The sequence below is a fragment of the Antedon bifida genome, chromosome 6 (genome assembly GCF_963402885.1).
Source record: "Antedon bifida chromosome 6, ecAntBifi1.1, whole genome shotgun sequence".
Lineage (NCBI taxonomy): Eukaryota > Metazoa > Echinodermata > Crinoidea > Comatulida > Antedonidae > Antedon > Antedon bifida.
The window spans coordinates 27,916,685-27,930,033 of record NC_136231.1 but is presented as its reverse complement, the minus strand read 5'-3'; the positions used below and the strand labels follow the sequence as shown (position 1 = coordinate 27,930,033).

Here is a 13,349-nt window from a genome sequence, read left to right as displayed (position 1 = left end):
TAAAAATGAGAATTTATCAAATATTTTACAATTTTAGTCTCCATGACATACAATAGTCAAATGCTACAGAAAACTACCTTATTACTGCACAACTAAAAACATATTCAAAAACAATAATTTCTTCTCCAAATTCAGATTTATCAGCAGTTAATTGGTAATTAACATTTACCTTAAAATTAATAATTGCTTGCATTTTAAATTGAAAGCCGATGACCATTTTATAATTTCAACTTCAATTGAATTTTCCACAAACAAATTTTAAATTTATAAAATGTTCAAATGCCATTAATCGAAGTAAGTCTCATAATTCTTAAGCAGTTATAAAATGCTTAAATAATTAAATGCATTACTTGGCTTTGAATAATTCATTGGCGATCATCAAATCACAAACTCCTCAATAATTCAGTCGCCAAGAAAAAATTTTGATGGCAATCATTAATTTATCCATTCTCATTAAATTTACTCGTTTATGGAAAACTTCTAATTTAGTTTTCTTCTGGGAAAACTCTTTTAATCATTCTGTAAGTCTCTTATCCCCCAGCTTATCTGTAATGCTAAACTTGCTAATGCAGTAACATCCAATGGGAGGTGATTAAGCAGGTGCTTAGAAAGTAAAAATCAATAATAATAATTAATGCTATAGGGCAAAGATGAGTCAATGATGATGGTTTGGTTACCACCTCACAGTCTATGTTAACGGCTATTAGTCCCAGCAAGATTATGTTTCAATACTTGCCCTACTACTAGTACTTTTACATTACTGTACATGACCAGGTATAGTCCCAGGGGGCTTAGATACAAAATGTTAAAAACTTTGAGGGTGGAACTATACGCTGATATTGAATTCTATATAGCATCACTGTCTAAAGTATATTTAACTAAATATATATTTTACTTTATCAATCTATACTAATCTGATTACTCTTAATATTGTACATGTATTTTATTCAATTAATGGCTAGGCCTAGCCTACCTACTACTGTACAGTACGATACAAATGTTTATTTTATGTTTTATTTCCTTACATCATTTTTAATACCGGTTGTAGCTATTTATTTTTGGTAAATCTTGCTGGTAAAAACCAGTCAAGGGAACATGAACACCATTAGTATAGTATTTAAATGAATAAGATTCTCATTTTCATAGCTAACTTATTATTACCTATGAATAATTTAAATTTTGCAATAAATACTTTCTAAAACCAATTACCAATAACTTTAAATATAATAAACATTATGAAATTAATTAATAGTCTTATGTTATGATATTTACATTTTTGTACATTAGATGCAGACATTCCTCAACTTGACATTAATATGTACAATTCTAACGTTCGCTGATAAATATTTGTTGTAATTTTTTTATTTTAAATTTCAATGGTTTTAACAGTATTTTACAGAGCCTATGGTGATTTTAATAGTTTTTTAACATTCTAATAGTAGTTTTAAGCAAAACGAATTTCCATTTTAAAGTGGACCAATAAAATGTCTTGAATCTTAATCAATTTGAAGTTCAACATCCTTTACAAGAGTTTGAACACTATAGTTCCTGGACCCTGGAACCACACCTTCTTACGACTAATTCTGATTAATATTATAATCTCTTATTTGGACTTTATCCAAACTTTACATTACCTACAGTACTGTAGTAGCTTGCAACTACCATCACACCTGTACACGGATCCATGGACTTCACAGTATGCAACATTTTGCATTTTAACATGATATTTATCAATTTAATGCATTTACAAAGGAAACTAGAATCATAAGTTGCTATAGATGAAAACCATATTATTTATCATCGTAATGACTTGGATTGAGAATCTTAAAAACAGTTTAATTGAAAGAGATAATTTTGATTTCTAATTTAACGTTTTCAGAGAAAATTAATTAGCAAAACTTTGATTTTGAATTTCAATTATTAGATATCAATAATAGATATTAAATATCAAATTGATTGATGCTAGATCATGTGATATGAATCATTCTGATCAAACAGACCACTCCTTGAAAACAAAACTAAAGAGGGCAACATTTACTTAATAATAACATAAAGTTTATTAATAAATTATAGAGGGCAGTGTTGATTTGATATCAAGGATTGAAGGGTTCAAATAATACAATGGAAAAGAAGGATGGTTGAATGGGTCAACAGAAAGACCTGTAGGCATGAGTAATATCAATATACAACACTGCCCAGTTTTACTAAACAAAAATAGATTAAGTCATAAGCACGTTTTCAACAAAGAGTAGAACAGAATACTGATTTATTTATTTATTTTAGCATGATTATTCATGAAAGGGTGCATAGAAATGTGGTATATTATTATTATTTTTATTTTCTTTCTTCAATATTTTGTTATCAATATTTTTTAATTTTTCATTTTCAAAAGACGATTGAAACTAATAACAATCAAACTAAAGAACACAAGAGACTGAAAGCAATTTATTTCAGCTGAAATAGTGTAATGGTGAATACAACATGGATGTTGACAAAATTACTAGTAAATTTGTAAATAAAGAAGAAACTTTATTGTTAGATTAGATTAAATCTACCATAATTCCAAAATTGAGTTGTTAAACCATTATATATTATTTATTAAACAATTATACTAATTTATACCCATATACCGAATTAAAAGAAAAAAGGTCAACAGTATTACACAATTACTGTATTCTATTTAGTTTTCAATAAATCAAAAACTAATTATAATTTGTTTCACTTTTTTTGTAAACCAAACCAGCAGCTTCTTGTGTACAATTGTATATATTCAGTTCATATTCATAATAATGTTATGCCAAATTGAAATACTACAAAACAAGGATTTGTTTATGAATATTCAATCTTGCTAGCTAAATAATCTCAAGAGAGCTTTTAATGAATCAGTCAATAACATTAAGAAATATCTAGTTAAGTACTGACTTACAATGATTCTAATATAATAAAAAAAATATATATAAATAAAAAATAACCTGTACTCATTTCATACTATTACAGTATGCTTAGTTTGATATTTCATTACAAAATTTCAGATACACCAAATTTCATCAGAATGCAAGCTATAACTTTCAACTATTTTGCATACATATTAGAAATATGTAAATGTTACTTCTTAAAAATACTATTATGGAAAAAAAGGCTCTGTGACATTCATTTTTACTTCTGATCATCAAGTTTTAAAATGAAATTTAAAATTATTATTTTATTCTGGTATGATTGTTTAAATAAAGTATGATGTTATTATTACTACATTAAACATTCAGTAGATATTATCTCAGGACTAAGGCAATTTCCTGATGAAAAATTAATTTAAACTAAAAAGTCTAGTAGGCTAACTCACCTGAGTTTTTTTCAGGCTCCACATCTGACTCTGAAGTACACGAGGATTGAAGTGATTGTGAAGAACCTGCGAAAAATGACCAATATAACGTTATTACTGATGGGATGCACAAGTAGCATTACGCTAATAACCCTATTGACTTACCGCTCAACTGTGGGACAGACAAGCTACATTACGCTAATAAGCCCCTCCAGCATTTATCATCTAATGAATTGGTTTCTTAGAATGATGATAGAGGGCGGTATGTCATCAAATCTTATTAGATCGGTGAATGGTTATTGTGCATTATAAGACTGTTTCTTCTTTATTACTTGACATTTTATATTCCTACGACAACAACACATAATGATTTCAAACGACCTTTTCGCATGGTACAGTTTGTTCAGTAATAGGTCAAGGTGGTCTCATTTTTACCATAGTTAGTTGAAATTATAATATAAAAATAAACATTCGTCTGAAAACAATAAACAAAACAATAAAATACACAAACATAATAAATAACAGCCAGAACATGATACAGGGCACCCACAAAGTGAACTAAATCACTGTCGGGTGGGGACCTTATATATCATAAATGATATGCAAATTGTAAACACTAGAAAATGAAAAAGATGGTAGAAAGATCACAATAAATGAATAAATATTGAAAATACTACTATTAATAATACATTCTAATCACCTAACTATTAGTCAAAAAGAGGTTTAAATTTAAAAATAGTCTTTTGTGGTTCATACACCATATAATAATGTACCAAGTTTGGGTATGTTCATTTATATGAACAGCCAAATGTGCAATGATGTGGAACCATGTGCACTGAACTGTGAAGGATGGTGATATAAATTAAGCACTGGTGTTGGTGTCTATTTATATGACCTTGACCTACGACCTAGTACTTATCGCTGCTCTATGACTACACAGATTGTACCAGAGAATAAAAATAAAATGTATACCTTTTCATTCATAGTTTCTAAAAAAACAAAACCGATTATCTTGTATATTTATAGATCGCGATGACTAATTACTGGGAGGAGTCATTTTATAGCACACAATCGCATTCAATTTAAGTTAAATATATTAATATCATGTTGAGAAAAACGTCCATATTTACTAATCTATCAAAAAGACATTCTTCAATAATTTATGATTTTAACAGTAAATTTACGTTATCTTATCTAAGAAACATTAGAAGTGAAATCATTTTAGCATGCAAAATATAAAGCTCTGTCTACACTATCAAACTTTACATGTTTGTGAAAATCCCATATATGGACATGATGATGTCATATCACTACAATGTACGCAATAACCAGAGATGGTGTTTGTACGTTACGGATATCGCCACCATATTTGGCCACATCATATTTTTTGGTCAAACTAGTTTGATAGTGTAGACAGAGCTTTATAACTATGATTTAATATTCACTATGCTACAACAATATTTTCACTTCTTACCTTCAATGACACAAATCCATCATTTATGAAATTATTTAACACAATATGTAGAAATAAGTATGTAAATTAAATCTGATTTCAGTTTGAAATCAATAAGTAAAGCTTTGAATGTATTTCTTAATATGCAAGCTAGGTGTTAGCGGCCACTCAAGGGTTTACAGTATCGATACATTTAGTCAGGCCTCAACAGCTTTACAAATCCTCAGAGAATTTGGCATAATTTGGATACAGAAAAACCAACTAATAAATTGATTAGGTTTCTGGTGTATTGCCTGCCTTTTTGTGACATGAAATTTATCGTATTACATAACATTTATGTCAAAATTGACAATTTAGAAATGTACTCTAGTTAATTTGAATGTTGATCAAATGTTAAATTAAAAATTATGTGCCACAAGGTAGAAATGGCCATCTTGAATAAATAAAAAATTAGGACAGTAAAAAAATCAGACAATAAATTTTATTTTAACTATTTAATTTAATTTATTAATTTATTCTAATATAATATAGCGCATTACATTATACATCTCAATTCACAGTACAATTGATGAAAAAGTGTAAAAAATATCATTACCAGTTTTAACCATCAATAGAGAGTACTAATTCTTATAAAGATAACCAATACAGGAAATCAGTTTAGAAACAATCAAATTTAATAACAGCAATTAGATCATACTAAACCAAACCTACTATAATCAATGCATGTATAACTTACTATAATATACACTGGTTTAATCTTATACCCTTTTTACATCTGCATAAATTGTTATAAACAGGTTTAATCTCCTGACTTAATGCAAACCTTGTTGTTATCAAAATTCAGTTATAATAATAATTATATACCACATTTATATAGCGCCCTTTTCATAAAAAAAACATGCTCAAAGGCGCTTTACAATTACATAGATACATAAAAAAAACAAAAAGACAAAAAGTTACATAGATATATAAAAGTATCTTTGTAATACGGGAGAAAATGTGGAAAAACGTGAGCACAATATTTGGCAGGGAGACGAGTCTAAATACGGGAATCTCCCGGCCAAAACGGGATTGTTGGCATGTATGCGTTAATGTAATTAAATCCATACCATAATTGTAGAAAATACAGTAATTTATAGGAAGATTAGTACAATACAAATTACATGAAAAGCCAACTTAAAGTCAATTTGCTAATTTAGGATGTCTGCCTTATATCTTAAAATGAGATTCAAGTTAAAAAAGAAAATTAAAACCCACCTCAATCAAACAGACAATTGTGAATGATAATTAATCCATACATTAGGCAATACTGGTGTTACTTACAGCACCTGGTAACACTACAACACAATAGCTTAAGAAATCTTAAATACTACAACTACCTACTTCAAACAATATCCCTTTGTCCTTTGATAAACTTGAACTACACTTTAAGTTCCCACCTTAGTTCTCATTAACAAGGGGCTTCGTCTTTTATTCATACAATTTTACCTGAATAGGGTATGTTTAATGGAAGTAATTCGTGGTTTTATATGAATGGAACCAAACGTAACAGTCTCAGGGACAATCGTGTTAATTCATCACATAATATTAGCAAGAAAAAGCGTGAATTATTATACTCTGCTAAATTACACATTTATATTTCTATTTTAGAAACATCATGGAAAAAAAAAAATCAAATGTACAGCATTTTACGTAAAATATGAATATTTAACATATCAAACAGCTAATCATTTGAGGAATATATTATTTTTATATTTTAAATGTAGTAAAAAAAATGTGACCTGTACCATGTTTGTTTTAAGCTACTACTTTTATATAGCAAAAGTAGACATTAAATTGTGAAGAGTTTTTAAAATTGTGGAACTGTTTAGGCAATCAAGACTTTGGCAAGCAAAAACCATATATTTCTAATATAAAGCAGTAGAATATCTTGAATTGGAGACAAACTGTCAATGTATAGCTATTGCTATTGTTCATACATTAGGTATAAAGTATTCTAGGGTCATATTGTACAAAAGCCTAGTATCATTCTATGAAAAAACGTTGCTAGAAGCTGTAAGAAATGGCCTTGGCCTGGGCTGCCATCTGAAAGCCAGAATGAAAACAAGAAAAGGTGACTATAGCCTAGCAGGTTGCTCGCCCTGTAGGATTCGGTACAACTGCTAATTGGAGATTTTCCCAGTATTTTGTAGACGTTTACCTTTCATTAACAAGGTAATGGTGTGTAATACACATAGAGGTTAACAAATAATGCCAGTGCTTCAGGGATATTGCATTGCAAATTGATTTCATTATATACCTAGTAATAAAAGTTGGGCGTAACAGCAAAATGAACAGGAGAAATGAGCAATAAGCCAGAAAATAAACAACAAAAATGGTCCTTTGGATTAGGCCTCTGTGTGTGTGTCATTAAAAGGAAAATGCAGATGTATATTATAGATAGATAATATCATAGAGATTGACAATATGATCATGGAAAGTCAACAGAACTAAAGATATGTGTCTGTACAAATGAAACCTAACCTAAGCACAAACATTGTCACCAGCTGTAAAACACACTATTGGTAATGATATCCATTTAAACTACATAATTAAATTAATTTTATATTAAAAAATTATTATAATTTAGTATAAACCTGTGTAATATACAATAAAACATTCTGACAAATAAAAGCAAAGTATTTTGATTAATTCCAGAAGATGTCAATCTTTGTTTAAATTGTGGTATAGTAAACCAGGTCTTTAAAAGCAACAATTACATAATTTACTGTTCTACTTTCATGGGACAGCTACAGTAGTGCAGTAAAATATCATCGTTTCAAAAAACCAAAATCGCACAAGAAGTTATAGTCAGTGGCGCATACATGGATAAACTGGAAATAGTCTAGTTTTCCTGAAGGAGAGATACGAAAAGTTCCCCTTAACATCCCCTAGGACAATGAACTAGTCCAATAACTCCACATTTAACTCAAACTGCCAAAGCTATTATTAATCCTATTAGGCTGCAATTACGAAGAACCTTAAATTTTACCAAAGTGCCAAATCTGCCATTAATTCATAATTGTTATAAGCAAAGGATTTTATCTCCAATTTTATTTGAAGTACCGTCCCATCAAACGTTAATCCTCCATGTAAACATACAGCAACGGGAGTGGTCTAGCAAATGTGTGTGTGTGTGCTTGTGTTTAAGATAGGTTCAAGCAGGGTCATTGGGCTTATAGAAAGAAATACGAGGGAATAAAATGTTAATGTATGAGTGAGTATAGTTGTTACTGTATCTTGTGTATGATCAGGGCCGTAGCAACCAGTACAGTTAGTAAGGTTTCAACTTGACCACCTTTTCACAGAGGCCTTTGACAACCCTAATTATTCCCTTTTCTTGCGAAAACCGGACCACTTTATTTCCCGTGGCTACACCCATGACGAGTACAGCTTTCTGTTAGTAATAGAAACTATGTCTTAGGATCTGAGAGAACACAGTTCTGGAAAATATAGGCCTATTGCATTATTACCCCATAAACACAGCATTTTGAAGTACTGTTTTGGCTTTATATTATTTAAATACAGGTTATTTCTAAGGTGTATTAGCACATGAATCAATATACACATCCAGCAGTTTACCACCATTGTTAACACTACAATAGTTGCACAAGGTCAAAGTCTATTTGATATACTGCCAACAACATTTTGCTCAGTTTATCCCACAATGCATGTGGGTGGATAAATGGATGGCTGAAACAAATGCTAAAATGTCTTAATGATGTCAACACATTAAGATGTGGTACAATTCAACATGAAATGTCATAATGAAAATTATTATATATGGAAATGAAAATTGTGGTTACTAAATGTAATATTTTGCTACCGAATGTAATTTATTGGATATAACTCGGGCACCACCATATATGGTCACGATCAATGATGAACATTATTAGCATAAAAATGTGATCAGTTGTTCTTCTGTGCAGCTGGATGCACAGGTCTACAATCCTAGTTACAGTAGGCCCTATTGCCTTATTTGTGGCAGCTATTTTTCATGTTATAAATTTTAAGGTAAAATCTAATGTATCTTGTTAATATATAAAATCTGATTTTGAATGGATTTCACTATTATCATTGAGATTTTGTCCGATTCAATAACAATTACCATACTGTACAAAATTAGACCATTTTATAACAAAGTGGACATTTTGAAAAAGAAGTGTAAAACAAGTAAATTCAGAATATAATTTCACTGTGGCTGTCAGTTGAACCAGGTTGGCGTGTTTAAATAAAGTTTATTTATTAATTTCCAGATGGTCTGATAAATAATTTATTTAAATTTTGTATTCTTTCCTTTTAAATTTTGAAAAATTGATTGACTTGTTGACCATTCAAACTAAAAATATCAGTAAGTAATTAAGAATTAACATTCTAATTTGATAATATTAGCTTTACTATCATGTTATTATCAATTACGGCAGTACCTATTACTTAAGTTGCATATCAATTACGGCAGTACCTGCTGTATTACTTAAGTTGTTATAAATTACGGTTAGTACTTATTACTTAAGTTGTATCATTTACAGTAGTACCTATACTTAAATTTTATATCATTTACGGTTAGTACCTATTACTTAAGTTGTATCATTTACGGTAGTACCTATACTTAAGTTGTATATCATTTACAGTTAGTACCTATTACTTAAGTTGTATCATTTACGGTAGTACCTATTACTTAAGTTGTATCATTTACGGTAGTACTACCTATACTTAAGTTGAGTTGTTTGTGGTGAATGTTCATCCAACTGAAAACGTAATTATGCTGCGTCCTGGTGACAAACCTGCATCGACTGCACAATACAAAGAAACATACAGCTGGTGTTGAAATAATACCAAAAAACAGGTTTTGTTTATAAAACAATTATTTCTTTTTTAAATACTTATGATTACAGGATGGATTATACACATTTATAAAGGAAAGTATTTTGAAATGCAATAAATGAAATAAACAGTTGTTTTGCTTTGTTTCCTTAAACTGGAAAAACCCACAAGTTGAATTGAATAAATAATTCATTTACCAAACATTTATTCTACTGTACTGTGTACAATGTATGATTACAGTACTGTACATAAATATAAAAAAAATATTTAAAATACAGTAGTGTAGTGCCGACTATTACAGTTTAACACGGAAAAACTGGGAAGTTTAAAAAACAAATTTCAATTTATAATTCATTCCATCATCTTGCGATGGACTTCAATGGACGTCCTTTCAAATTTCTAAAGACAAGAATTGTAAAGTTGATGTTCTTTTATTATAGACACTGATGAATGTACATATACATATTGTAGGCTGAAATATTATGTCATTGAGTATGTTTTACTTACTGTAATGTACAGGGGTTAGGAATATTATTCAAATTACAGTAATAATGTAAGAAGGGAAAACATTCTGCATGCACACATACTGTAAGCAAATGTTAATTTCTATGTTTTACTTTACTTTATTCATTATCGTTAAAAAAGATATAAAGAAAAAAATAATAAAAAAATGCCTTTAATTATTCAAAAGGAAAGAATTGTACGAGTTTTGAAATATTATTATCTAAAATTTCAGAGTGTCTGGACACACATTTGTAAAACCAAATGATGAGAAAAAATGATGTTCAAATTTTGAATAACAATGCAACATGCAAACATAGCGTTTGTTTAAATGTAAACATCCTGGTCTGTCTATTGTGATTTGCTATTAATGATAAAGCATCCGTATGTACACATTGATTTAATCTGTGGACTGACTGGCTGGCTGCAACAAGTCAACATTTCTATACAATTAATATATTCAGCATGCATACTGTGAATTAGAATAAACCGCAATTAAAGTGTGAAAACCATTTGTCTTTGCTAATACAGTATAATTGAACGGACTAATCAAATGTTTAGCAAGGTTTACGTACAGCAATGTCAGTATTTGTAACCATGACATTTTTATTAAAATCTCCAAAAAGTACCTAATGTACTGTAGCTATGGGTGCAGAGATGGTATGATATGTTTTAGCACTGAAAACTTTATCGTAAAAATAATGAAATTAGCGTGTAATAAAAAGTGAGAAAAAGTTGATTCTATCTACTGGTTGTACTCAATATAGCTTAAAAATAAACGAGACAGTTGGTTATGATCTAAGCAAACAAGGATACCAGGAAACATTGGAAACCAAAGAGTTATTAGTACAGTACCACCTTTACAGTACATGTGGCATACAGTACTGCTATATAAGAACTTAAATCTCTCATCTATGGGTTCTCAACATTGGCAGTGGTACCAATGCTGTACAGTAAGAACTTAAAATCTCACATCCATGGTTCTCTACATTGGTCTTGACATCACTTCTGTACTGTATAGTAAGAACTTAAAAATCTCACATCCATGGTTCTCCACATTGGTCTTGACATCACTTCTGTACTATATAGTAAGAACTTAAAAATCTCACATCCATGGTTCTCCACATTGGTCTTGACATCGCTTCTGTACTATATAGTAAGAACTTAAAAATCTCACATCCATGGTTCTCCACATTGGTCTTGACATCACTTCTGTACTATATAGTAAGAACTTAAAAATCTCACATCCATGGTTCTCCACATTGGTCTTGACATCACTGTTAAATAAGAACTTAAAATTCTCACATCCGTGGCTCTCTACATTGGTCTTATCACTGCTGTACAGTAAGAACTTAAAAATCTTGCATCCATGGCTCTCCACATTGGTAGTGGTACCAATGATGTATAGTAAGAACTTAAAAATCACACATCCATGGCTCTCCACATTGGTCTTATCACTGTTGTATAGTAAGAACTTAAATCTCTCATCCATGGGTTCTTAACATTGGTAGTGGTACCAATGTTGTGCAGTAAGAACTTAAAAATATCACATCTATGACACTCTACATTGGTCTTGTCACCGTTGTATAGTAAGAACTTAAAATTGGTCTTGACATCACTGCTGTATACAGTAGTAAGAACTTAAAAATCTCACATCCATGGCTCTCCACATTGGTCTTGACATCACTGCTATATACAGTAGTAAGAACTTAAAAATCTCACATCTATGGCTCTCAATGTATGGGTCACTTTGTTTATAATGGATCTCCACAAAATTAATATTCTTAAATGTTTAACTCTTTTAAACATCAAATGGATAATCCTCCAACAAAGTGATTCCCTATGTACAACATCATTGAAAACTTTATTTTATATTTCTACAAAACAACTTTGAAAATAAACTAGAGGATGGTTAACTTAAATGTCTTACACTTAAGCCTACACTTACCAAAAAGTCACACAATCAAAACGATAAAACATATCTATATAAAATTAAAAGTTCAAAACTTCAATATTCATTGTTAAAAGAAACTTACCTTGTTGGCCAGCACCCATAAGTGAGTCCGTACTTAAAAACATCACCGTCAGCAGATGTGGATACGTGGTTTCCAAAGCTAGACATAACGTTTTAAATGCTTCTTTTCCTTTTGTTGGTAAAATATCCAAAAGTGTTTGTACCTTTGAATGGGCAGTGGGTTGCTGGTTTATTAATGTTATATCAGCCTGGGATAGAATCCTATGATGAAGCACTGGGTACAATAATCTATCAACTTGGTCCACAGAATGAATAAATTTTGTCCTGTGAGTTTGCAGTAATTCTTTATGTTTTAACTCCATTTTGTAAACGTTTGTTTTACTTCAGTAGAGTTATAATAACCCGAGAATGGTTAATTATTAATGAAAACTATAAGGTCAGCTGTCCATAGCTGAAACACTCCGGCCATAATTGTGTTTGGACGTACGACGACCCTAGTAGTCTGTTAGCTCCAGCTAAAAAGAATCAAAATCCCAAAATGGTCGCCTACGACGAGTAAAAGTACGATGTTTTTATTCGCCTAACGATTTCTAATAACAAAATGGTTTGCATTTTAAAGGTGCTTTTTATCAAGGTAAAGTTATATTTTATCAATACCCGAAGTTTGGTTACATACTTCCCTTCATATCGTTAAACAACTCTCAAAAAGTGTCCGGTCTTCCGTCCTTTAATGCTTTGTCGCCATTTTGTATTGTACTGTTGGACCTAAATTTGGTAGATCGACGATGAATAATGACAACAGACCGATTCTATCAATCATCGTTACGTCACACTCCTTATAAGGTTCATGCAGGCGTGAAAATTGGAGTAAACTCCGCCCTCAATTGCTAACTTTTTAAAATTTTTTTCTGGAATATTCATTTTTTTATTTTATAATTCAATATTTGTTCTGAAATCGAGTCTAGAATGCAATTCAATTAAACATTTGACATATTTATCGACTGGTTACAATTCCAACTTTCAACCTGGTACTTGCATATAGATTGTTCTCAAAACTCCTCAAAACAGAACTTCAATTACACATTGATATAAATGTATTAATTTTAAACATTTACAAAACTTTATGCTGAAATAGGACATTTAATACATTTATACAGTAAAGTCTGTCCGTTAAATCAAACAATTTTGACCATAGAGATGATATGATAACAATTATTGTCTTGCTTGAAAATTGGTGA

At 30.3% G+C, this 13,349-nt stretch overlaps 1 protein-coding gene across 1 annotated transcript in view; it reads right to left on the bottom strand.

Moving 5' to 3' along the window:
• The window catches only part of LOC144844358 (disks large homolog 5-like), a 30,392-nt gene extending 17,539 nt beyond the window's left edge, over positions 1 to 12,853 (bottom strand). Inside the window, exons 1-2 of the mRNA XM_078701230.1 lie at positions 12,173 to 12,853; positions 3,341 to 3,406 (exon numbers count right to left, since the gene is read on the bottom strand). Coding sequence (XP_078557356.1) covers positions 3,341 to 3,406; positions 12,173 to 12,473 — 367 coding nt within the window. The 5' untranslated portion in view covers positions 12,474 to 12,853. The remainder of the gene's footprint in view (positions 1 to 3,340; positions 3,407 to 12,172) is intronic.
• Between the last annotated feature and the right edge of the window lie 496 nt (positions 12,854 to 13,349).